This window comes from Barbus barbus (genome assembly GCF_936440315.1).
Source record: "Barbus barbus genome assembly, chromosome: 6".
NCBI lineage: Eukaryota > Metazoa > Chordata > Actinopteri > Cypriniformes > Cyprinidae > Barbus > Barbus barbus.
The window spans coordinates 31029508-31056721 of NC_136734.1; the positions used below are offsets into that span (position 1 = coordinate 31029508).

At 36.5% G+C, this 27214-nt stretch overlaps 3 protein-coding genes across 2 annotated transcripts in view; all 3 read left to right on the forward strand.

Moving 5' to 3' along the window:
- Window positions 1-6756, forward strand: part of LOC306871196 (alpha/beta hydrolase domain-containing protein 17B-like) — a 29003-nt gene extending 22247 nt beyond the window's left edge. Inside the window, exons 3-4 of the mRNA XM_079418970.1 lie at window positions 4072-4251; window positions 5140-6756. Coding sequence (XP_079275096.1) covers window positions 4072-4251; window positions 5140-5359 — 400 coding nt within the window. The 3' untranslated portion in view covers window positions 5360-6756. The remainder of the gene's footprint in view (window positions 1-4071; window positions 4252-5139) is intronic.
- LOC306871647 (transient receptor potential cation channel subfamily M member 3-like) overlaps window positions 1-27214 on the forward strand; it is a gene marked incomplete at its 5' end in the record, with an annotated part of 440831 nt that overhangs the window by 231490 nt on the left and 182127 nt on the right.
- LOC306871586 (cell surface hyaluronidase-like) overlaps window positions 8212-27214 on the forward strand; it is a 31532-nt gene continuing 12529 nt past the window's right edge. The window contains exons 1-12 of the mRNA XM_079419646.1: window positions 8212-8419; window positions 10319-10670; window positions 12222-12362; window positions 12852-13419; window positions 17399-17568; window positions 17666-17854; window positions 23212-23381; window positions 24026-24238; window positions 24330-24535; window positions 25608-25677; window positions 26226-26354; window positions 26956-27044. Of these exons, the coding sequence (XP_079275772.1) occupies window positions 10340-10670; window positions 12222-12362; window positions 12852-13419; window positions 17399-17568; window positions 17666-17854; window positions 23212-23381; window positions 24026-24238; window positions 24330-24535; window positions 25608-25677; window positions 26226-26354; window positions 26956-27044 (2276 nt within the window). The 5' untranslated portion in view covers window positions 8212-8419; window positions 10319-10339. The remainder of the gene's footprint in view (window positions 8420-10318; window positions 10671-12221; window positions 12363-12851; window positions 13420-17398; window positions 17569-17665; window positions 17855-23211; window positions 23382-24025; window positions 24239-24329; window positions 24536-25607; window positions 25678-26225; window positions 26355-26955; window positions 27045-27214) is intronic.

The following is a 27214-nucleotide window of genomic DNA, read 5'->3' on the forward strand; positions in this document are numbered from 1 at the left end:
TAAAATCCTTAAAAAATGCTTATAAAGCATTAAAGGTTTTGATAACACTTTATAATTAAGTCTCTTTTGTTAACAGTAGGGAATGCATTAATTAACATGAACTAACAATGAAAAATATATATTTTACAGCATGTTAATTCTTCATTGATAGTATGAACTTACAATGAACTTACAATGAACAAAATATTTTTAATATTAGAAAAATAGTCATGTTCAAAAGATAAAACTTTAAAATGTAATAATATATTAACACATTTTGGAATTGATTTTGATCAACATTAAATGGTATATATTTATTAATGATGTAAATTAACAACAGTTAAATGTTGTTTTTAACATTGGTTAATTCACAAATAACATTAAATATTAACAATATATGTTTTACTTTATTCATTTGTGTTAGAATAAATTATTCATGTTAGTTAATGGAAAAATAAATCATTAAAAAATGCTTATAAATCATTAAAACCTTTGGTAACTATAATAATTTCTCATTTGTTAGCATTAGTAAATGCATTAACTAACATCAACTACCAATGAAAAATATATTTTCACAGAATTTAAAGTTTTATATGTTGTTCTGTGTGTGTGTGTTTCACAGAGTTGATGGTTTGGAATAACCCTTTAATTGCCGTATCCCTTAAAACCAAACTGCCAGAGGGTTACTGTAATGTGTGTGCTCGCTGGGCACCGTTTTATCGATGCCACCGGGATGGCGTATGCTGACGGCTTGGGCCCGTCATCGCTGCTCGCAGCTATATTTTTTTTTTATTTTTTTTTTTTTATTATATATATATATATATATATATATATTTATTAGGGCCGGGACTCGATTAAAAAAATTAATCTAATTAATTAGAGGCTTTGTAATTAATTAATCGCATTTTAATCGCATATAAATATTTGACCTGAGAACAGTGAGAAGTAAGTTTTTTTTTTTTTTTTTTTTTTTTTTTTTTTTTTTTATATGGATTTTTAAATTTCCCATCCACAGGGCCAACCAAAGCGGTCTCATCAGCTTCTTTGTCCATGTTCACTGTGGTTTGTTTTTGGCTGTTTCTCAATATGCGTTCTTCAGCGATCTTGCGTCCTTGTGTTCTCGTTAACCGTCGAAGTTCAGTTCCAATTCTCAAGAACGCAAGTACAGAGGATGCATGAAAGTGCCCGGATATGTTCTTGAAAATGAGGATGAATCGAGTGCAGACTTGAGAGAATCGAGCCGTTAGAAATCCCAGAAAACGCTGTGGGTGGCCGGTGTACGGAAGCCTGTAAGCTTTAAAGTTGCTCTCACAAATACTTAACGGCTCTTCAAGTTGAAAGTAAACATTTATCCTTTTGTTTTGGTTAATTTTAATAAAGTTATAAGACCCGGAGAAAGTCTGCATTTTTATTGGCATATTAAAATGAATCTTAACAGTAAAACATATAATGCTGTAAAATAAAACAATACAATTATATGAAAGTAATATCTATAATAGTATGAAATGTTTTAATAAGTTATGATATGACATTTTGTAATATTTATTGTTCATTGGCCGTTTCTTATGCTGAGACTATGCGGTCAGTTAAGCAGGAATGCAGTAAGTTACATCTCAGTTCTCATAAGTGTGCGTTCTGTGTTCTCGCGTCCTTCCGAGTTTGTTCTTCCAAGGAAGCTTGCCAAGACTAGGGCTGGGTATCGTTCAAAAAATTTCGATATCGATACCGATACCTTGAGTTCGATACCGGTTCCTGAACGGTACTTTTTTCGATACCAATTTTATAAAATCAGTTTTAATAAGATTACATTATCTGAAAAAAATATTTTGTTTTAGCTTGTTGATATTTATACAGACTCAAAGTCTCATCTCCTGAGCCACTGCACAAAGGAACAAAATATATCCAACACAAATAAATAAATAATTTTAATAAAGTTCAAATTGTTTTCAGTTTACACATGTTAGGCTACGTTTACATTAGTGCATGTTCATTTTAAAACACATAGCTCAGACAGAATCATCATTTCTAGGTTGTTAAAGACTTCAAGAAATTTAAAATCTTCATCCACTTTCATAAGTGGGTGTTTTATTTTCTTTCACCACATGTTTTATTGTTATTAAATTCTGGTGTAGTATGTCTAATTATTTGAATGCATAAAAACAACTTAGTTTATTTAAATTTATTCTTAAAATAGCCTTATGAAATGTTTTATTTTTCCTCAGAAATTCTGTGTTCTGTATCTGGTTTTCAAATGAAGACATAAAACATTAATTTAATTTCTCTTTAAATTATTGAAAATCAAAGTTTATTTATTTTGGCAAACAAAGGGAGGTTACTATTAAAATTAAAACATGGAATAACTGTTGTGTGATCATTACTAAAAAAAAAAAAGTTTTAACAATTTTAATAGTAGCCTAGTAGTAGCAGTATGTACTGTCTGCTGAACAATATTAATACCGTTAATATTAAAACCGAACTTTTATTTTGACGGGTTGCCTGGAATACCTTTACAGTTCTGTGTGTATATGAGATGAGTTAGTTTTACTCGAATCAAACGGTAAAATGCTCATGAAGTGACTTTCAGAGCAGGTCTGGAGATGTTGTTCATGTCCTCATTTAGAGAGGCGGCAGACGCTGAAATGACCGCGAACGTCACGCGAGCTTCAGTCTGTGTATAATAAACAAACCGCGCGATTTAAAGAGCGGACTGCTCCGTGCGCTTTCGAAACGCTCTCGCGGAGGTCAAACACTGATCAATCTGCACGTCGCCGTTTCTAGTCAAACACACCTAGTGCTGCAGGATTATTGGCTCACTGATGTGATGAGATTAACCCCTTAGGTATCGAAATTTGGTACCGAACGACAAGACGTTTTTCGATACTCGGTGGTATCGAGGCAATTCGGTCGGTGCCTAAAAAGTATCGAACTCGATACCCAGCCCTAGCCAAGACCGGTCTCCACGAACGCAAGTCCGTTCTGACGCTAGTTGGTGCTCCAGTATAATCGGTCCGTCGAAACTCATCCAGTGAGAAACGTTCCGCGGTGCAAAAATAAGTGCGATTAAAATGCGTTAAAAAAAATTAACGCGTTATTTTTGTGTAATTAATTAATCTAAATTAACGCGTTAAAGTCCCGGCCCTAATATTTTGTATATGTGTGTGTATATATATTTTGTGTGTGTGTGTGTGTGTGTGTGTGTATGTGTATATATATGTGTATATATGTGTATATATATATATATATATATAGCCCCAGAAATAACTGCGATAAGTGATTTTTGTCATTTTAAGACCATTTTATGCCACTTAATATATAATCATAATATAACAGCATAATAATGCCAGAAGGCCTACACACTTTCAAATGACAAACTTTAATTCTTAAGAATATTTAGATCATGGAAATTAAGTCGTGGCCTAATGGTTAGAGAGTCGGACTCGTAATCGAAAGGTTGCGGGTTCGAGTCCCCGGCCGGCAGGGATTGTAGGTGGGGGGAGTGAATGTCCAGCGCTCTCTCCACCCTCAATACCACGACTGAGGTGCCCTTGAGCAAGGCACCGAACCCCCAACTGCTCCCCGGGCGCTGCAGCATGGCTGCCCACTGCTCCGGGTGTGTGTTCACGGTGTGTGTGTGTGTGCATTTGTTCACTACTCACTGCTGTGTGTGTGCACTTGGATGGGTTAAACGCAGAGCACCAATTTCGAGTATGGGTCACCATACTTGACAATACGTCACGACTTTTAAGTATCAAAATATTAGACGCCTTAAAAGACTTGAATAAATAGTAAATATTTTCTAACAAAAAGTGCAAAGTAAGAAGTAGAGAAGAGAAATGCACAACTTTTTTTTTTTTATCGACTTTTTTTTTTTTTTCAGGAGTTTTTTTTTTTTTTTTTTTTCCCCATCTACAGATTTTTCCCTGACCTTCATTTCTCTGTAAATTAAGGGTGCACGCTATTGCTGAAAAACACAATCACAACTTCGTCAAAGTCGTCAGATCCTTAAACAAGGCCATATCTACAGATAGCTTCTGATCGCAGCATTATCAGGAGTGTAGGTGTATATGAACTCATTTGAATGTGGTGTTCTAGGTACGGGATCAGGCCAGAGAACGTGATCATTTACGGCCAGAGCATCGGTACAGTCCCTTCGGTGGATCTGGCCTCTCGATACGAGAGCGCTGCCGTCATCCTCCACTCCCCTCTGACCTCAGGCATGCGGGTGGCTTTTCCTGACACCAAGAAGACATACTGCTTCGATGCATTCCCCAAGTGAGTTTTTTTATTTTTTATTTTTTTTTTTGCTCCCCTTATGTTTACCACAGTCACATTTTTCCCTAATTTGTGTAGTACCTCATACCAGTTAGAGACATACTGTTTGTTGCTTTGAGCAGCCATGTTGTGGAGAAGGCCAACCTGGTTGGTTGGTTCATCTGTTTTCTGTCCCATAGCTACTGTTGTTATTGTGTGCCCTCTAGTGACACATATTTTCCAACAAGTAGTTCAGGGTTTTATTTTATACATGCAATACCACAAAATAAATACTTTTATTCAACAATGTGCATTAAATTGATAAAATCAAATGCAACAAAGACTTGTATTGTAATAAGAAATTGAAAATTTCATTGTGCCATTATTACATTTTAAAAATTTATAATAGGAAAAAATATATTTGTTTACAGTAATATAATAATGAGCCTTGGTAAGCATAATCTTAACCTCAAACTTGATGGTTGTGATTTATTTTTGCAGACTGCTGTAAATCTACAGTGCATTATAAAAAGCAGATATGTGCAATTAGTATTGTAAAATAATTGAAATGAGCTAAAACTTTTTTTTATTAATGCATATTTGACCAGCCGGCAAGTCGGGAATAAATTTCAGATAGATACTTAAGAAGGTAAGACACAGAATATGCTTTTTTTTTTTTTTTTTTTAAAACCTTTTGTCTTCAATGAAGAAAAGTGATACAGCCAAAGAAAAATACTTGACATCCAAGAAAAGCAGTTTCATACCTCCCAGAATAATTTTTTTTTTGCTACTGTCTCGTGTAGAAATTACTTGTATAACTATAACCTATAACTCGCATAATGTTTTAAACAACATTGTATGAAAGAACGCTCTATTCATGTGTTTTTGCATTTTTATTTTTTCCCTCAGCATTGATAAAATCTCAAAAGTCACTTCTCCAGTGCTGGTGATCCATGGTACAGAGGACGAGGTGATTGATTTTTCCCATGGACTGGCCCTGTACGAGCGTTGCCAGCGGCCCGTGGAGCCGCTGTGGGTGGAGGGTGCGGGACACAATGATGTAGAGCTGTATGGACCGTACCTGGAGCGCTTGAAACAGTTTGTGGCTCATGAACTTGTAAACTTATAGATGGACCTCAAGATCAGGACTCGCATTATTGATGAACATGCCCATGGTGCCGACTGTGAACTTGACAACGGTTTTCTCACCTGTGGTTTTTTTTTAATTTTTTTTTCTTCTAATTAAGTTGCACTTCTCCACAGATAATAGGAGTTCACTGCCTTTCTTAGGGGTGTGTTTGTGTAACTGTATCTCAACCGGTGCGAGCGGAGTCGTCGGATGTTTCGGTGACCCGACTCTGTGTCCTGATACTATGTACTAAAGAATCAAGCCCATTCCATAAATCCAGATTTTGTTTTGCTGTATGCATGTAGTCATGTACACAATGGAGTACTGTACAAATGCAACGTTCTGACACAAATAATGAATTGCCATACAGGTGATGCCAAGTAATATATTAAACTTTCTATGTACATGTTTCTAAAACATACCTGCAATGTGTATAATCTATGTGAAATTTCTTTTTTTTTTTTTTTTTTTTCCTCCATGTACTTGCACTTGTCTGTGTTTTGCTCTTGAATGTATTCTCTGTCCTAGACCTTTAAAACAATGCTGGACAATATGACAGTAATATCTGTTTTAACTCTTAAATCAACAAATAAACTTTTCAAATAAAGAAACACTGTGGCTTTCAATAGCCCAAAGCATACACACACACCTGCTCAAACAGCATTAGTGATATTAGTAACAAATCCAGTTATCTACTTTTGCACTTTTTTTTTTTTTTTTTTTTTTTTTTTTTTTTTTTTTTTTTTTTAATAGAACTAATCCATCAGACCTCTTGGTTACACTTAAACTTAACTCTTGATTCTGTTTGGAGTCATTGCTTTGACTTTTATTCAAACGTATTTTTTTACCATCTTGCGTCTCAGATGAAATGTGCCATGATAAGGCTGTTACTTAAGACACTGCTGCTGAATTTAGGCAGCGACATTTAGTTTCTCTTTAGAGAAGCACTGGACACAGTGATACGAGTTTGGAAGGATGTGATTTAATGTCTGTACATGGAAACTGAACAATGCTCTAAAGTAGATCTTAGTACTTCTCAAAATGTAAAATAGGACTGTCACCCTGTTCCACTTTGTAAATAACCTTTGTTTGGATGGTGTTTTTTTTTTTTAAATTTCCTGAATGACTGTACTATGAAACTGATGATAATGTTATTACCAATGTAAATTGATTTATTATATTATGTATGACAGAATAGATTTTAACTGGTCAGACTGAAGCACAAACTGACATGCTTCAATTTTTCCAGACGTGTTTTTGTTTTTGTAAACGCGCATTGTAAAAGAAAATGGCTATACTGTATGCAATTATGATCTTGAATAGTTATAATACAAAATTGGAAGTAAACATGTATTGCAGAGACTAAAGAGCTAAAAGAAATAAAATCCAGTTTTGGTAGTATTGAGTTTTTTTTCATGTGTGCTGATCTGCATCATGTTGCTGATAGCTGTAGTATTTTAAAGCGTGGTGATAAATCTGCCACATTTTCTTTAAGACAGACAACATCCTACAGTCCTATCTGTTTAGTAACCATCCAGGTTTCCATTAAGATTATAAGGGCATAGTCAGATCTTAAGTGAAGATGGAATGTCTTTTTCAAGCTCTTTATCTTACTAAATCTCATATTATGTCTCATCTTTCTGAGAGGCATGCCTTTCATTAACTCAACAGTTAAAGTAAATTGCTTTTAACAATGATCCTAACCTCTCATATGTACTCACTTTTCAAGACCATTTTAACAGCCCAGAGGTCATCCGCACCTCCTGGGTTCAGTGACCTTTGAAGCCTGGGGCCTTGAACATGGACATTACAAACACATGTGACCTATTCTTTTAAGGGTGGGGCAACAACTTTCCCTCTCCCTATAAATGTTTATTCACGGACCAGTACAGAACCTAACAATGTTAGATGGTTTTTTATTCCCTTCCCAGTCTGTGTGTTATATGCACACCAGAGGATCCCTATTGAGCAATGCTCTCTCAGGACGAGTTAAATCTAATCGGAGACATTTGTACAATAAAAGTGAAATATTTAAATGTTTTAAAAATCTTGACAATCTGCCGCTTCAAGCTGTACTAACTGATACAAATGGTTTAATTACTCAGTTATCTCAAATGACTGTGATTGGTCAATTCTTGCCTGCGTTGAGAAAAGAAGCAAGGGAAGTCTGATTCATTTTCCCGAATCGATTCTTTTGAACACTTCTTTTTTTAAACAACTCAATGATTCCGTGATTCCTTACGTCATTACGTAATAACGTGGTCTTTACAGCATGGCATAGTACTTGCTCTAAAACAGCCAAAAAATATAGACAGGCATATATTCCTATCTATTATGGGTTCTTCGATTTCAAGCCAGATTCATATTATAATGTGTATTTAGATTAACAATATTAAAATTCTTTTACATTTCTCAGCATGCTATTTTTAGCATAATTTAAAGAAATTTTATTTATTAATACCAACTGTTCCAATAAATATTACTACCAGCTACATACTACATTACCTCCATCAATCTTCCGTTCTCTGATCACTTCTCGGTTTCATTGTGCATCCAAACCGAGTCAGTTTCCGTCCAGTTTGTCACTCGGTTCATTTAAAAGATCCGACTCACAAGAACGATTCGTTCACGAATCGGACATCACTAGATAAAAGTAACACTTTTCGCACGACACAAGACCCCCTATGTGCTTCTTCAGCTGCTGATTGTACTCTATGCGACCATAAGCTTCACACAAAACTGAATTCATAGTTTCAAAAGCCGGTAAGCCCCGCCCACCAGAGAACCCTTTCATTCAAAAGGCTCTTCCACGCGTTTTATTTTTCTAAGACGCTCCCTCAGCCTCAGTACACGCCTCTAATTTTACTTCCTCCGCGAGCCGCGCCAGGGACGGGGCTGGCTGACTTCAGCCCAAGAAAGAAAACACCATGTAAAAGAAGATTAAATCACATTTAGTGCGGTCTCCCTGTCAAATAGCCCCTGAGTTGCGTGCGGCTCTCTACGGTTGATAGAGAATATAGCGGACGAGCCAAGCAAGCGACAGTGAAAAGAGATCGAAAGGTAAGAGAGACCACCTCTGTCTCCTTGTAGGGACCCCCGGTTTAGACCTCTACTTTAGGAAGGTCTTTTCAGTCGTGCATTGTGTGTGTTTACGGCATCTTTTGGTAGATCCGAGTCATGACTGAAAGGAGGAATGAAGTTACGCATGATGATGAAACTTTGTGGCATTGTGTAAACTTTAGAGGGGGGCGATGTAGCGATAGTTTCGGTGCCAACATGTTTCTTTTCAAACAGTTCAGACAGAACACATCTTTTTTTTTTGAGCAAAGCTGAAATTCCAAATGCTGCATTTAAATTTAAATATACTCATTCAAAAATTATTCGTGTTCTTATATATATTTATATATATTAAATACAGTAAACCAACCTAAGCTTGTTTGCCAGTCTCCCAACCTCAGACCTGGCTTTAAACACTTGTCAGCTGAGAACTGAGAGAACAGCTGAAGACTAGCTTGGCCAGGTTGGGAGACCATCTTAGTCTGGTTTTAACAAGGTTTTTGCATGCGTCTGCATCTTCTGTTTCTGCATTTGCATTGTAGGTCATCATAAGAGAGTGAATTTATTTTGGTATTTAAGTTTTCGTATCCATGAAAACTTTTCCCAAATAATCATCTGAACATGTTTTAATTATTTTAAGACTTATAATTATTTATATTTTCACTAGTAGACTACACAACCTCTCTGGGTGACCACAGATAAGGCCTGTAAGTTTCTGTCCACAGCCTGCCATTGTCCACTCACCCCCTCAGACTATGCATTGCTCATCCCCCTTTAAAATGTGATTTCATTTGTTCAGGGGAGAAAAACTGTTTGAAAAGTGGGGGATGGGACACATTAAAGCACTGGTATTGATTGTATCCCAAAAGAAGGGGGGCGGTGAATGTCCTCCCCAGTTGTAGTGATTGCTGTGCCCCTGCGTTTATGGCTGAGGAGCTGCAGATGGCCAGATCAGTGCAATCTTTGTGTTGATCAAAGCAACGATGGAATTAGTTTAATAGTATAATAATAAATGAGCTACGGTTCAACAGATGTTGGGGTCAGAGTGGCTGTTCTATTCTCCCTTAATGTTTAAAAGATTAGAAAAGTTTTTGTGTTTGATTTTTGCCCTGAAGAATCTAGCTTAAGTTTGTAAACGCATTAGTAACCGTTTGGTACAGTTGAAGCCAAATTGTTTAGACTCTAACTTTTAAGTCTCTTTGAATGTTGATTAATGAATTTGGCTGAAGTGGTTATTGGTAAGCAAATATTTGTGTGATAGGCTTTTATAGGGAGAGTTTCTTTACAGGACCCGTGCCTGTTGTTTTGTGGCACGAAGGGGCCACGGGTTGAACGACTGAGCACTTTTTTTCTCATAATTGGTGCCATGTGTTTTGTTTGGTTGGCCCACAATACTTTGAGCTTGATTCTTAATGCCTGTCAAGGTGGTATGGTGTAGTGTATATTTATTTTCATATTTGTCATTTTTTTCAAAAACAATTTTTGCATACTCTCTCATTGAAAAGTTAGGCTTTTTATTTTTTAAAGAAGTCATTAATTTTATTCAGCAATAATGCATTAAATCAATCAAAAGTAATAAATTAATTCCAATAAATGATGTTCTTTTGAACTTCCTATTTATCAAAGGATTCTAGCATATTACGAAGATTTCTGAAAGATAATGTGACAGTGAAGACTGAAATAATGGATGCCAAAACGTCGCAAGAATAAATGGCATCTTAAAATAAATTAAAATAGAAAGCTGTTATTTGAAATAATAATAATATATCATACTATTACAGTGTATTGTATTTTTGATTAAATAAATGCAGCCTCGCACCTTTACAAAGCATTAAATATAGACCCCAAACATTTGAATGATAGTTTATCTTTCATGGTTTTCTCTTTTTTTCCCCCTCATAGGACGTGGCAGACAGTTATACCATGCAGGTGAATGATGGCCCCAGCAGTCACCCCATTTTTGTGGCTCCTGTCAACGGAAATGCTCAGCGGTCGTCAGGATATGTTCCAGGCAGGATTGTTCCAGTTCGATCTCCACCCCCAGCCAAGTCTCCTCCACCGCCCCCACTGAAGCCCCCCGTCCTGCCCCCTGCACGGCCTTCGGTTTTTAATCTGTCAGAAGATGAGAGCAGAAGGGAACGTGCCCAAAACCAGCAGAGGAAGAACACTTATATTTGTGTTGGAGTCTTCTTCTGTGTTTTCCTACTGATTCTCATAGTCGTCCTCAGTATTGCCTCTAAAGATGTGTTGGATGGTAAGACACGATCACCTTAAATGTGTGAGAAATACACTTTCGTTAAAAAGTTTAGGGTCAAGTTTTTTTTTAGTTTTTTAAAGTTTTTTTTTAAAGTGCCCCTATTATTGGTTATGAAACGATCATATTTTGGGTTTGGGAGTCCCCAACAACAGTTTGACACTTTCATTGTCTTATAATATGCATTTATTTTTACCTTATTTGCTCAATGACTCTCTAACGATTCGCTCAACGATTCATTTTTCCAAACCCCTCCTTTGCGTGAGGCTAATCTTCAGTGATTGGTCCGATGACCCAGCCTGGTTATACACCAATGTATTGCTCTATTCTTTAACATAACTCCAAGTAATAACAATGGCAAATATTCACTATTCATTGACACGTTTTTAGACAATTGCGAGCGAACAGATACTGCTATTAGCCGGTTAACCAGAGACCTACAAGCTGCGCAGAGCAAACACAACACACACAACTAAATACGTATTTTGCATGCTACAGAGAACATAAGAACAACAATTTTTAAATTGGGGGATGGTGGTATTCTAGTATTCCCGGGTCTGCGCATGCAACAAGTGGGCGGGCAATATGCTAATGTTTCATGTTGACATCAACATGAAATGGCTTGGGATTCATTTTAAAAATGACTCGTTTAAATGACTCGGAGTCGACTCTTTCTTTTGAGAGACAATAACTTTGTACACAGTGCACTTTCAAGTTTAAAACTTTGCAGGATGTTTTCATTCAATTAGAGCTGTTACACAGCATGAAAGGTCATTTTCAAAAATCCATAATTGGGGCACTTTAAAGGGGTCATATAATGCTTTTTTAAAGATCATTATTTTGTGTATTTGGTGTAACAGAATATGTTGACATGCTTTAATGTTCAAAAAACACATTATTTTTCAAATACTGTACATTATTGTAGGTCCTCTATGCCCCGCCTCTCTCAAACGCGTAGTTTTCTACAAAGTTCCTCCTTCAGACAAGCGCAGTCTGCTCTGATTGGCCAACTGGCCAAGCACTTGTCGGAAATGTAACGCCCCTTTCCATAATCGCGAGCTTCAGCTTTCAAAATAAAAGTAAAGACGGTTAATAATGTCCTTAATTTTACCATCAGTTCAAGCCTGAGAGGGGAACAGAGTTGCGTAACAGACATAGTGATGAAGCTCGTATGTGTTTGCACACAAGATACTCCACTGTGATGTGACCCTCTCTCTCTCTCTCTCCCTCCCTCACACACGCAAATACTTAAACTAATAACAAAACATACATTCTCTGATTCAGAAGTGCCAGATTTTCATAGCAAAGTCAGAATTATCTCCTCTCCTAGGTTCACGAAACGGTCGTCCATAAAATGCATTGTGATAACATCTTATAGAAAAATTTATAAAGGAAAGTCTAGCAAAGCAAATATCAAAATACATTAATAAAATGTTGATCATTCTTTTGGGGTGAGAAAAGTACAAATCTGAACTCCTTGTTGTCAATATCAAGACTGTACTTAATCATCTTATACTCAGACTCTGAAATCTCCTCCTATTCTTTTTGTAGAGAACTGCCCTTATCACAACCCTGTGCTGCGCTCCTGGAAACCTGGCCACGATCTCAAAAAGGTGGTGGTGGTACGCAGTGGTGAGCATTATCGCCTAGATTCATCTGCCACCCTGTACTCTATCACTATCCAGGCTGGAGGTAAGATCATTTGTGCAATGTGTAAAAAATACCTTTGCAAAACACTTTGGCTTGTTAATTTTTGTACATTTCTGTATGACGCTAGTAAAAAAGGAATATATTTACAATACATTTATTTCATACTAAGTATAGTAAAAAATATATTAACATATTTACTGACATATAGCTCAAGACTTACTGATATAAAAATCAGTAAAATAATAAAATTATAATTAAACTTTATTTGGAGCTTAATATTAAGCCTAAAATGTGTTTTAATGTCACTGTTGATGAGGATTGTATTATTTTTGAATAATATCAGTCTTGCAAGATATTTCAAGTGTACCTGAAGTGAAAATAAATATGAATTTGTAGTATACTTAGAATTCAATAAATGTATTTCAAATACATTCTAGTATATTTATTTTTCACTAGGGAAAGGAGAATTCTAGAATTTTTATTTGGGTTTTAAGTCTCATCTTTGAGCTGATGATATTCATTTTATTATAGGTTCAGTTGTCTTTGCGGATGATAAAAAAGGCTCCAAAAACATTACACTGCGAACACGCCACATTTTGATAGAAGATGGCGGCGCTCTCCATATCGGTGCTCCAAAATGCCGCTATCGCTCTCTGGCTACAATCACCTTGGTCGGCCGATCGGATGAAACCACTGTGACTGAGGTTCCCGGGATGGGTCGCAAGTTTTTAGGTGTGAATGCCGGAGGAACTCTCGAGCTCCATGGGTCAGAGAGATTGTCCTGGACCTTCCTCACTCGCACTGTACCTGCTTCAGGTTTGGCTACCGGTGACCATGGCTTCCAGAAGAACTTCAGCCGTGGAATTAACCTGCGGGTGGTTGATCAGGACACGGCAGAAGTGGTGTGTAACGAGCGTTTCGACACGCACGATTCTCGTAACGACAGTGAGAGGCTTAGTCAGCTGCTAAAGTCTCTGCCTGCAGGACGCATTGTTGCACTGGCCACTGGAGATTCTGCAGTTAAGAACCTGCAGGGGGAGACCAAAGGAACCATCCAGGAACTTCTAGGCAGCAACCATGTCATTAATCTCAGATACAGGTGAATAAAGCTTCCCTACTGAAAATAAAATCATTTTAAACCAGCCAAAGATGGTTTGCTAGTCTCCCAGGCTGGTTTTAGAGAGGTTTTGGGCTACTTTTTATCTGTTTAGGTTGGCAGACCAGCTTAAACCAGCTTTTTCTTTTGTTTTAACCAGGGATATGGATGTAGGGATGCCATAAACTCTGTGAGAGATTCCCTATAAATGTGCTTCAAACGTCATTGAATCTCTGGAGGGTGGAAGCAGGAAAGAAGCTTTTTCAAATCTGATATGTTTTTGCTTTGATAATGCCGAGCACAGCTTTGAAGTTGGTATGATTAGGAACAGAAAGTGTTCTGTTGTTCCATAAACCATATCCTAATTTAGGCTCACCCAGCTATTGAATCCCAAAAGCAGTGTGCATTGTGCAGACATTACTATTTTCATTCTGCAGTCATGCAAACTGTTTGGATGTTTGCAGCACGCTTAAAGACGCAGGCTTGTCTTTGCATTATATAATTAAATATCAAACAATGTGACATGCTAGGCTTCATAATTATAAAACAATACTGTTCAACATTATGACCCTGTATTTGGACACTTTCTGGTCTTGGGACCAAAAATAGCTTTTAAAAAAAAGTCAAGTTAGTTCTGAGAAAATGATGCCACTTGGTTTATTCAGTGTTACTTTTGGATTGAATTTAATGTTGTCTAATGCAGTTGTTTTCAATTCAAAGTGTGACTTAGGAGTCCAAAACAGTCTAGCACGTTAATATTAACAAGAAATTTAAAGCAAATATAAAAGTTCTTATTTATTCATTTGGCATGATGACTTTTGCCAGTATGTGTATGAGCAGTCAAATACAAGCCAGCTATTAGTAGCTAATAGTCCTTAGCACTCTTATAGCAGTATTTTGAAGGAAACCCCAGTGAAAGGTTAAACAGGCATATTTCCAGGATTTGTTTGAAAAGTGCTGACATGTGTATCTGTCTATATCTCAATGCAAGTTTTTTTTAAAGTGCTCAAAGCCAGAGGAACCAGGTGTTGAGTCTCTTCTAGTTACATTGCAGATAGTAAAGTATAGATTTTCAGTGAGGGATGTTGTGTACTAACATGCAACTGAAAAGATTTTGTAAAGCTTTTAGTGTCAAATATAAAAACTCCTCCAGACATAAAGCCTACTTTTACAGTGTACTGCAAAGGCACTTTTGTGTAACATTCTCTCTTTCTACTTCAAGAAATGTGGAAAATATGCATGCTTATTTTAACGTTCAAGCTACAGACTTGAATGTCTCTAGATATATTAGTTTGGTCAAAGGTCTTGGGCATGAAAAGTTTTCTGTGTTCTGTTACATAACTAGAAATTCAAGGCAAAGAAAACGTGTATCATATGAGGAAATATTATCTGTCTGCTGACTGCTGACTTTGCGCCATTGCAGTTATGTGGTTTTCAGTGAATCTGGTGGGGCAGGATTTGGTCAGTAGTAGGTGTGACAGATAAACCAACGTTAATGTACTCATTTGGAGACTTCAGTTTGACACATTGCACATACAGAAACCCTTTCCTTTACCCTTGCTTTCCACTCATTACCAGTCAAATTCGCCACATCTCTGATGACAACATGCAAACTTGGCAGCTCCCTTTTGCAAAACAGAACAATCTGACACAATCTAACTGAAAACTTGCGCAACATAACACTCCTGAGGGGGTGCGTTGGAGCTCACATATTTTTGATATAAATTAATTGATAAGCCTGTTATTGGATAGTGATAAATCTAACATATGGGCTCTGCCAATCTCACACTAACTAGGAGGTAAATTGCTAAGAGTTGAGGTATGAAAGAAAGTTGCTTATTGTGAAGTTTGTTTGTGTTGTTAAGAGAGCACTTAACCTCAGATTGCACAGGGAGGATTGTCCCAGTGGAAAGAGGTGTATGTTTGGATACAAAGCATGTGTTAAGTGAGTGGCAAGGGGACCTCCAGAAAAATTTCAGTTAAAAAAAAAGTGTAAAACAATAAGTATTATAAAAAAATCCAAATTTTATACAAGATAAAGTTCTAAATGTATTCTAATAGTGGATAAACTGTTAATTTAAAACAAAGTAAATATTTTTGTGATTAACATTTCAATCATTTATTTTGGTTATGGTAGAAATATAAGCCTATTACTTAATTTTGCATGTTGTTAATTTAACAAGATGTTGTCCTTATAATGGCATCTTTTATAAATTGGCCTTTTTTACATTAGAGTAGATTTTAGATATTTCGATTTTATTTTTCAAAAAAGGATTTGCACCTTTTGTAAGGTGATCATCATATTTTGGAGCATCAAAAGAGTTAAATAAGAAAGAAAGAGACACTTTGAAACACAGAAAGAGTTTGCTGTGCTATTGTGGAAAATGTTTTATTTCCACAAATTTCATGCAGGTTTTAACATCATGGAATCATGGAAATGATTGCTGCCTGTTTTTTAACTTTGGAAAACTTTCCATTATTATTAAACAAAGACTTTTAAGTTTTAGTGCCACACAAAGAGTATGGAAGTACTATTGTTTCAAATGTTCAAGGTGGTAAAGTGCAGGAAATTTTGTGACAGTTCTTCTTTAATGATTTTAGACATTCCTCTCTCCTTTGAGGGTAGGGATTTGCCAGGAACGAGATGGAAAAAGACAGGAAAGATTCCTGTGTTAGTCAGACATAATAGTTATTCTGAGAGATGAGGTAATTTTGCCTTTTTGGCTGCTAAAAGATGAAAACATGAAAGATAAAACAATAATATAAGTGTAGTCTCTGGCCATCATAGACCTCCCACCTCACAGCAGCTAAGTTATTGGTCTCAAATGTGGGTAGTTAGTCACTCTGTTTATCTACAAAGATTTTATTAACTTGTTGTAAACTGCAGTGAACCACACTTCTTAATGGGAGAAAGTTCAATGAGACACTATTTTCCAAACCTCTGGAGGGTTTTGTGTTTGAGGCTTGGCCTTTAGAGCTCATATGCGTCAGTATAACAAATAGCATTTCTGACCTAGTTGCTGTGAAGAAGTAACTGCAGTTTCATCATATTGGAAGCATTAATGCTACCACAGAAGCTGACACCAGTAGCCTGTTGAGCCATAATTCTTTGGTATTTTTACCCCCTTTTATCCCTACTCGTTTTAGTTCCATCCTTTCCAAAGCAATACAATGTAATACAAACAGCTTTATGTGAGGAACAGACTGAAATTTAAGGATAGTTCACACAAAAATGAAAAAAACTTTACTCATTCTCATGGTATCTTTATTCTGTGGAACTATTCTATTTTGAAGATTATTCCATTGAATGGACAGAGAACCAAGACATTTGTCAGAATACATTCATTTGCGCTTTTCAGAAGAAATAAAGTCATTCTGGTTTGGAACGACAAGAGGAAGTAAATGATGACAGAATTGTCATTTTTTGGGTCAGCTGTCTCTTTAAATTTAATCATACGGTAATGACATTGAGGATGAGTAAATGAACATTTTTCGAACCCTTGAACATTGTGAATATTCAGACGGTGTTCTTTCATGAAAGCAATGACTTTCTTCAAAGAATTCCACATTTTGGTGTATATTATAATCATAGACTGATGACAGAAATTCAGTTACCTTCAGTTGAGTGGCAACTGCTCTTTTCACTGTTCTAATGGGCTTTAATTAGTCATTCTCATTCATCCTTGACAGTGTTTGGCTGTTCCACCCAAGAGTTTTTGATGCTCTTCTATTAAATTATGTGCAATAACTGATCATCACTTCCACATGGAAGTGCACTGACAAGTCTTAATGGAGAAGCCATTTATCCTAATTTGAAATTTAAATGTTGTAGTCATTGAAGTGATTGATTTTAGCCATGAAGTTTATATGCTACAAATACACCATTCTTCCCAATCTGCATCACATTTTCTCTTTCATGTGTTTGTCTATTACTGGCTTTTTTTAAATAGCTATTTCTCTCCATCCACCATCTCCATTTTAGGCAGGCATGGGCCTTGGTCTCAGTAATTGGTGGAGGAAATGGTTCTTGCACGGAAGACGTACGAGAACACGAGAACCATGACACAGGTGGCAAGGCGCTGGCCCGCCGAGATTTCGTCACTGTGGATGGTGTTGGTTTCACTGTTACTGCGTACAGCGAGTGGAAAAATGGTATGTCTTTGACAGCATTAAAGTAAAATCTATAATGTTGAATGTATTAAAAGAAAACCCTTTTAAAATCTACACTGGTTTTTGTTCTACCATAAAGGTTACCCTACAACAGGCTTCCAGGTTGATACAGTGGATAAAGTGGTTCTGAACCTGATGGATGATGTTAGCAGCTGGAAACCGGGCGATCGGATTGTGGTGGCCAGCACTGATTACTCCATGCATCAGGCAGAGGAATTCACCCTGCTCCCGTGTCCCCACTGTAACAGGAAACAAGTTCGTATTCAAGGTGAGGTAAACAGCATGCAATTCCTCTGGTTCCTTGCTGTGATACAGTGTATCTGTCCTGAATCTTGCTGTGTATTTTTATACAGCTGAGTTCAAGTAATGACAGTGTCATTGAGTTTGAGACAGGAACAGGGTGAGGACTGTTTACCAGAATCACATAAACAAACTGCCATTTCTGACCAGAGGCCAGCAGAGGCTATATAGATAATTCCAACATCATGTGCTCCACCCTGTTAAAAACATTTTCAGTAATTGCTTTCCAGTGCTAATGTCCCAGCTGGACTTTATTGAGTTTAGGAATTTGGACACTTAAAGGGTTAGTTCACCCAAAAATTTAAATTCTGTAATTAATTACTTACCCTCATGGCATTCCAAACATGTAAGAACTTAGTTCATCTTCAGAACAAATAAATAAAGATAACAAATAACAATATTTTTGATAAAATCCGAGATCTTTCTGACCCTCCATAGACAGCAACAGAACTACCACGCTCAAGGCTTAGAAAGTTAGTAAGGACATCGATACAATAGTCCATGTGACATCAGTGGTTCAACCGTAATGTTATGAAGCTACAAGAATACTTTTTGTGCACAAAGAAAACAAACGCTTTGTTTACATGCAGAGGAATGCACACACATGTGTTGTGGTTCTCTTGTGAATGTGCATTCAAGACTGACAAGGAGGAGAAGAAATTGTTGAATAAAGACATTTTATTTGATTTGCCCACATTTTTATTCTTGTAGCTTCAGTGTTTCCCCTAGGTTTTCGGCTTTGGGCTTGTTCATTAAATTTAAGTTTAATTTTTTCTGGACTCCTTTTTTAAGGTTAAATTAAATTTTATTAATAAGAAAGCATGTCTAATTAATTAAAATCATGAAACTTAAACAATTTAACACCAATTTACTAAAAGTTTAACAAAAATGACATGTTTAGGGCCCCAATGAAATGTTTAATTTTCTCCAACCTTATGTTTTATTGTTACCAAATTCTGTGTTTTAGCATGTCTAATTATTTGAAAGTTTCATTTATTCTTACAATAGCCTTATGATTTTTTTCCCTTTCTGTGTTCTGTATTTACATTTTATTTACATTAAGGCATAAAACATTAATTTAACTTATCTTTTAACTAATGAAAATTATTACTTTTTTTTTTTTTTGGAAAATAAAGGGGATTTAATATTACAGTTAAAACATTGAATAAATATTGGATGATTTTTCCTTTATAAATAAGGTTTTAATAATTTTAGTAGTAGTACATTCTACTGAACAATAGTAATATATTTCTGCCGCAATGTCTTCAAACAGAACTTTTATTTTGACGGGTTTCCGTGAATAACTTTACATTTCTGTTATGGGGACAGTTTTACTCAAATGAAACGGTCAAATGCTCATGAAGTGACCCTCAGAGCAGTTCTGGAGATGTAGTTCATGTATTAATGTCCTGATTTAGTGAGACGGCAGACGTCACTGGAAGCGTCACACACACTTTAGTACAAGTAGTAAAAAAAAAGTAGTAAACAAAAGCGTGCGTCTGCGCCATTCATTAACACTGAGACACGCAGAATTCATATTTAAATTGTGGTTTTGCAACTTAATATTTACAAATACTAGTGGGAGTGGGGGTGTACTCACTTCGCGTTTGTGTGTGTGTGTGTGTGTTGCCTTGTCCAAATACCCACACTTGTGGTCTTGGCCACTTGAGAGCGTGTGCACGTGACAGGAAGTAAGTGTGCAAGACTGTGCCAGGTGGTGTTCAAAATGCCAAAGTGCAGTGCCCTTAACGCACATTAATTATGCTGCCTTCACGTGCTTTCGGAATTATCGTTTCCTAATCGGAAATTGGACGTGAACGGCCTCTCAGTCGCATTTACTACTGGGAAATTCTGAAATAATTTTGATACCCGAGTTTCCGACTTGGGTGAGTCATAAACTTTAAACATGGTGGAGGGGACAACCATTGCTGCTCTCAATGCTGTTCTCACAACAACTACAGGTGCATCTCAATAAATTAGTTCATTTTGTATTGTAAGTTATTTCAAAAAGTGAAACTTTCATATATTTTAGATTCATTGCATGTAAAGTAAAACATTTCAAAAAAAATTTGTTTTAATTTTGATGATTAGAGCTTACAGCTGATGAAAGTCAAAAATCAGTATCTCAAAATACTAGAATATTTACATTTGAGTTTCAATTAATGACCATCCCTACAGTATAAATTCCAGGTATCTCTTGTTCTTTGAAACCACAATAATGGAGAAGACCGCTGACTTGGCAATGATCCAGAAGACGAACATTGACGCCCTCCACAAAGAGGGTAAGTCACAGAGGGTCATTACTGAAAGGTGTGGCTGTTTACAGAGTGCTGTATCAAAGCATATTAAATGCAAAGTTGACTGGAAGGAAGAATTTGGGTAGGAAAAGGTGCACAAGCAAAAGGGATGACTGCAAGCTTGAGAATACTGTCAAGTAAAGCTGATCCAAACACTTGGGAGAGCTTCACAAGGAGTGGATTGAAGCTGGAGTCAGTGCATCAAGAGTCACCACGCTCAGACGTCTTCAAGAAAAGGGCTACCAAGCCACTTCTGAATCAGAGACAATGTCAGAAGCGTCTTACCTGGGCTGTGGAGAAAAAGAACTGGACTGTTGCTCAGTGGTCCAAAGTCTTCTTTTCAGATGAAAGTAAATTTTGCATTTCATTTGGAAATCAAGGTCCCAGAGTCTGGAGGAAGAGTGGAGAGGCACAGAATCCATGTTGCTTGAAGTCCAGTGTGAAGTTTCCACAGTCAGTGATGATTTGGGCTGCCATGTCATCTGCTGGTGATGGCCCACTTGTGTTTTCTGAAATCCACAGTCAACGTAACCAGGAAATTTTAGAGCACTTCATGCTTCCTTCTGCTGACGAGCTTTACGGAGATGCTAATTTCATTTTCCAGCAGGACTTGGCACCTGCCCACACTGCCAAAGGTACCAAAACCTGGTTCAATGACCATGGTGTTACTGTGCTTGATTGGCCAGCAAACTCGCCTGACCTGAACCCCATAGAGAATCTATGGGATATTGTCAAGAGGAAGATGAGAGACACCAGACCCAACAATGCAGATGACCTGAAGGCCGCTATCAAAGCAACCTGAGCTTCCATAGTCCATACCACCTCAGCAGTGCCACAAACTGATCAACTCCATGCCACGCCGAATTGAGGCAGTAATTAAAGCAAAAGGAGCCCCTACCAAGTATTGAGTACATATACAGTAAATGAACATACTTTCCAGAAGGCCAACAATTCGCTAAAAAATTTTTTTTTTATTGGTCTTATGAAGTATTTTAATTTGTTGAGATAGTGAATTGATGGGTTTTTGTTAAATGTGAGCCTAAATCATCACAATTAAAAGAACCAAAGACTTTAATTACTGAAATAAATTAACTTTTCCACGACATTCTAATTTATTGAGATGCACCTGTATATCCCTTTGTCTTGTCGCTAAAGTAGTGTATTTATAGGCTAGATATGAACGATCATTCGAAGCATATTGTATGTTTTATAAGAAGTTAAATAAGCATGTATTTGACCGAAGTTCCAGAATTGACTGATATAATTTGGGAATGTTTCGAATAAAAAGGAAAAAATAAATAAAACATAAGTGCTGTTGGCTGCTGTGTGTCACATGACGACCCCCCTCCCCCACAACTCGTGCCCCCTCAAAAAGAATGAGTGCATGATGCCCCTGAATATAATAATTAGATATTACAAATAATTTGGTTGAAAAACAGCGTTTTTACGTTTTATTGGTGCAAAGATGAGTAGTGCTAATATTTATTTTGTACAATTTGCAACTGCTTTTTATCATTTAATTAGAAGCGCCACAAATTAAAATTATGTCATGTTATAGGGACTACTTAACAGACATTTAGAAGTTGACTTTAAAATGCAAAGTATTTAAAATTAAAATTAAAATAAAGCTATGTAAACACTTGCATTTTTACAACACTATAAGTGTGTCCCATCAAGTAATGAAAAGTTCGACACACACTTGTGGTCTTCATCCTCACTTGAACACTTTGGCCAAACACAGGAAGTACGTCATATAAGTTGTCAAATGTTAAAGTGCAAAGACCGCAAGTATTTGGACAAGGCGTGTGTGTGTGTGAGTGTGTGTGTGCGTGCATCGGAGCGGAACTCCGCTGTGCATGATCATGTCATGTAGAGACAGAAATTACATGCCTTCGTGTAAATAAGATAAATAACATAAGGCTATTTAGTGTGTTTAATAAAGCTATAGCCCTGTTCTATAGGAAATGTAACTTTAAATGACTTCTGTTGTGATCTGGTGCTATAGAGAAAATAAAATATAATGGCACGGGAAACACTGAGCTTCATAACATTATGGTTGAACCATGATGTCACATGGAGTATTGTAACAATGTCCTTACTACCTTTCTGGGCCTTGAACGTGGTAGTTGCATTGCTGTCTATGCAGGGTCAGAAAGCTCTCGGATTTCATTAAATATATCTTAATTTGTGTTCTGACGATGAATGAAGGTCTTACGGGTTTGGAACGACATGAGGGTCTGTAATTAACAACATAATTTTCATTTTTGGGTTAACTATTCCTTTAAGTCATAGAAATGTCTGAAAGTTGTTTTTGTGGTTACTGTAAATGTTGTTTTCAGGATATCTTAATAATAGAAATCTTTTGTAACATTTAAAATGTCTTTACTGTCACTTATGATAAATTTAATGCATCCTTTTTGAATAAAAGCCTTAACTTCTTTCCCAAAAATAAATAACTTACTGACCCCAAACTTTTGAATGGTATTTTATGTCTTTAAAATAAATGTCACTTGAGTTGATATTGTAGTATAATGCTAAAACGTTCATGCATTATTAAATATCCAAATAGTTTCTGGGGTGTATTGCATATCTATTACAATATATTCATTATTCCTAGCACATATGTTAATTCCTTGGAGAATTAGAAATGTCTTCAGTATATGCCCTTTATTAAAAGGATGTAGTTTAAATGTCACCGTGTGCATTGTGTCCTGTTGGCAAAGCTTTTGCCAGGCGTTTTCCTTCCGGAAGGATACTGTGTGCACTCTGGGTGTGCGTAAAGGGCAGTCTGAATGTGTGGACAGGTTGCTTTCCTTTTTTTTACTTTTCATTTTAAGTTTATCCACTCATTTTTTCCAGTTCTTCCAAATTCATCTTCTTAAGTCATCTAATTAAATGATAAAAATATTTAAACAGAAATTGTATTTTGTTTCATTGGAGTTGGTTATTTAAGGTAAATCTCTCATATTTTGAAACTCTATTATTAGTCATTGGGCTTTACGGTGTGTTGTGTGTTGGAATTTCTCAGGAAAGCCTCAGTTCACCCATGTGGGAGAGATACTGGACGGTGTGGACATGCGTGCAGAGGTGGCTCTCCTCTCAAGGAATATCCTCATTCATGGAGAAATGGAAAACTCCTGCTATGGAAAAAATTGGTGCCAGTACTTCAGCTACGACACCTTCGGGGGACACATCAAGGTCTGTTTGAAACTCTGTGTGTGTGTGGTTGTGTGTTTATTTAACACTAAGCTGTCTGGTGCTGTCATGTGGAGAAATCACAGGATGTTGTATGTTGGGGTTTGCATCAGATAATTGAGTACTGCTCTTTTTTTTTTTGAATGGAAGGAACTGAAAGCATAATCTTACATTTGTGTGTTAGTTTTGGCAGCAGAATGAAAAACCACAACACAAGTAGCGTTTGTATGACTTGCTTGTTTTTTACTAGTAGACTAGTTGACGGGTCAGTGTTTACATTATGTAAATGACCAACCATATGAGTGTGTTAGTGGAGAAAATATCAGAATTATTTGTATAGTTTTAAAAAAATATATTTTATGTACATTTGTTTCATTATATTTGATTATATGTTATATTTATGATTATTATTAATATTTTTAACAGTTTTGTATAATTAAACATCTATCTATCTATCTATCTATCTATCTATCTATCTATCTATCTATCTATCTATCTATCTATCTATCTATCTATCTATCTATCTATCTATCTATCTATCTATCTATCTATCTATCTATCTATCTATCTATCTATCTATCTATCTATCTATCTAATCTATTATTTGTTGGCCATTATTTATTTGTTGGGTTTTTGATCTTGTTCAGATTTTGGGGAACTTCTCGTCGGTCCACTTGTCTCAGGTGGAGCTGAAACACATGGGTCAGCAGCGGGAGAAGGGCAGATACCCTGTGAACTTTCATAGGTGTGGAGATGTGGACCAGCGTGGGGGATACAGTGACCCTACTTATATAAACTCCCTTTCTATCCATCACTCCTTCTCCCGATGTGTTGGCATACATGCAACTAACGGCCTGCTGGTGAGAGAAATATATGGATCCTAATAATAATGTATTTCTTTACATTGATCTTCTCATTTTGATTCACCATGATATCTTCCTTTTATTATAGGTTAGGGACACGGTTGGCTATGTTACGCTGGGACATTGTTTTTTTCTGGAGGACGGGATTGAACAAAGGAACATATTTTTCCGTAACCTTGGCTTGTTGACCAGGCCAGGGACCATTCTCCCTACTGATCGCAACGATAGCATGTGCACCGAAATTACAGACCGGGTACACAAAGGATATGTGCCATCTCCTGCTAACGAGTGCAAGTAAGATACCATGGCATAAACTCTCACGTATTTATTTAATATTGCTGGATAGACCTGTAACTTAAACTGAGGCCAATATTCACACTGCTTGAAGCCTTGAAGCCAGCTTGAAATTGTGCATTCTGTTGTCTGAAAGTCTCCTGATGCTTGTTCTGCTCTGGGTACCTGACCTTGACAGTGTGACCTGCTGTATTGTTTGGTCAAATAACAGGAAAAAGAATAGAGCTCTCATTTCCTGAGACTCAGCGATAGTCTATTTCTCTTATTTGGGCAATAAAACACCCAGCGTCTCAGGCAGAGGATAGCTGAGGAGGTGCTGTTTTCAAAAGGATAACAAGTGTTTTGGGAGCGTGTGTGTGTTTGTGTATAGAGCTATAGATGTTCAGGATGAAGATAGATGATTGAATATGTTTAATATGAGTTGTAGATCTGATCAAACAGTGAGGTAATGCTGTGGTCAGGTTAGTAAACAGTTGCACTTTTGTGACAGGGTTATTACAGACTTTTTTTAAATTCAGGTTTTTTTTCTGTAAGTTTTTGCTGGATCTCTTTTTGTTTGTTTTTTACCCAAATAATTTTCAAATTTTTGTTTATTTCATTTTTATTGTAGTTTTAGAATGTTAGTGCTGCCCGACATATTTTATAAACTATATTAAAGACTAAGACTAAAGACTAAAATTAATTTATGGCTATTTTTATTTTGTTTTGGGTAAAAAAAAAGAAAGATAAAATATAAGATTTATTTATTTATTTATTTATTTATTTTAGTTTGGTTTCAGTTTCTCAGTATTTAATTATTTAACAAATATATTTATTAATATTTTTTACTAAGTTTTACTTAAGTTTTTGTTTGCAAGACTATTTTCCCATGCTGTATTTCAGAATAAAAAAACCCTGTGTCTTCACTAACCACCTGCAATCCAGACTAACCAAACACTAAATGCACTAAAATACTGCATAGTACAATATGAGTAATATTGATTGTGAAGTGTTATGTACATACATATATACATGCTTTAATATATTTTAAGATCACACATTTAAATGACCCTATCTGACTGGTGTATTCTAGGGCAGTATCTACATTTTGGATCGCACACCCCAATAATCATTTGATCAGCAACTCAGCAGCTGGATCACAGGTATGCACAATCCTTGATATAGCCAAATGAATCATTTTCACTATGATCTGTAACAGTGAGTTAATGTTTGTTTGCAACATTTTCACAGTATATTATCATAAACTGATTATTCTGTGACTTTCTCTGGTCTTTGAAATTATGCCCACAGCTCTGTGATATTAATGAGAACATCAATGCGGTTATGTAATCACAGATAGCATCTCCTCTTTCCAGTCTTTTATTAAAGATGTATTTGCCAATATAAATCTCTTTGGTCTGGTGGTATTGTTGTGCTTTATTGTGTTTGTTTGAGGTTTTGTATATAAAAGGATGTACCCTCCACCCTTTTTATTAAAAGAAAACTTCTCATGAAGTCATGCTTTCAGCAGACCAGGCCAAGAAAGTCTCAATCTTCTTTCTGTGATAGAAATCAGGACTCAAGAATAAATATTTTTCACCACACTTTCCACTTGTACAAAATAGGGAAACCTTCAGGAAATGTTGAGGAGATGTACCATATTTATGAAAATACCTGGTACATGAATTTTCCCTTGTTGCTTTTCTCTCAGGATGCAGGAATTTGGTACGTTTTCCACAATTCTTCTACAGGTGATTCTCATGGACTGATTCCAGAGACGAAAGCTGAGCTCACGCCTCTGGGCATCTTCTTTAACAACCGTGTTCATTCCAACTTTAAGGTAATCAAATGCCTCATCTATGACTTTAATGCCAAATTCAAAAACCTGTGGGCAAAACAAACCTTCAAATAATAATAACAATGCTTCAGGATAATTAGACTTTATGATTTATAAATCTTTTTTGTAAATTATCTTCAGGTGATTTATCACACAATATCAATGCTAATGCTATTTCTCCATCTTCATTTAATACCCAGCTCTCTGTGACCCATAAAAGTGCAGTTCATAAATCATTTGGGATTTGTAACATTTTATTAAATGTGGCTTCAGGAAAGACTCATGCAATCATTTACAAGTTCAGGATTTTATTGCACATACACAAGGCATCTTCGTTCTTTCTCTGAAATGGCTCATTGTTCAAAGTCCCGCACAATGTGTGTGTGTGACGTGGTGCTCACACATACATTTCCCTATACAATAGTTCTCTGTTATCCGCTTGTTTATGTTGGCCTCCTCAAGCTGTGTGCTTAGTGTTGTGACTGTCCAGGTGCAGAGAAACTACAGGCTATGCTTTCACTGGCACTGTATTACTCTAATGATACCAGACACTGAACATACAGTTTCAAAGTGAAGAGTGATTGCTTCTTTCATCCTGTGTCAGGCTGGCCTCTTTGTTGGTAGAAAAGCCAAGAGCACCAACGCCACTGCAACAGACCCACGTGAATACCTCTGTCTGGACAACAGCGCTAGGTGAGTGAACATGGTGAGCGTTTCTTTGTGTCCAGTGTCAGTTGATTCAGCTTATAAAGAAAACACATCTGCCCAGATAGAGTTTCTTCACTAGTCAGGGGGTTGCAGTATATCCGCAGTTCTCTTCTTAAGCCACACACCACACTTTAAAAATACAGTGTGGCAGAGTT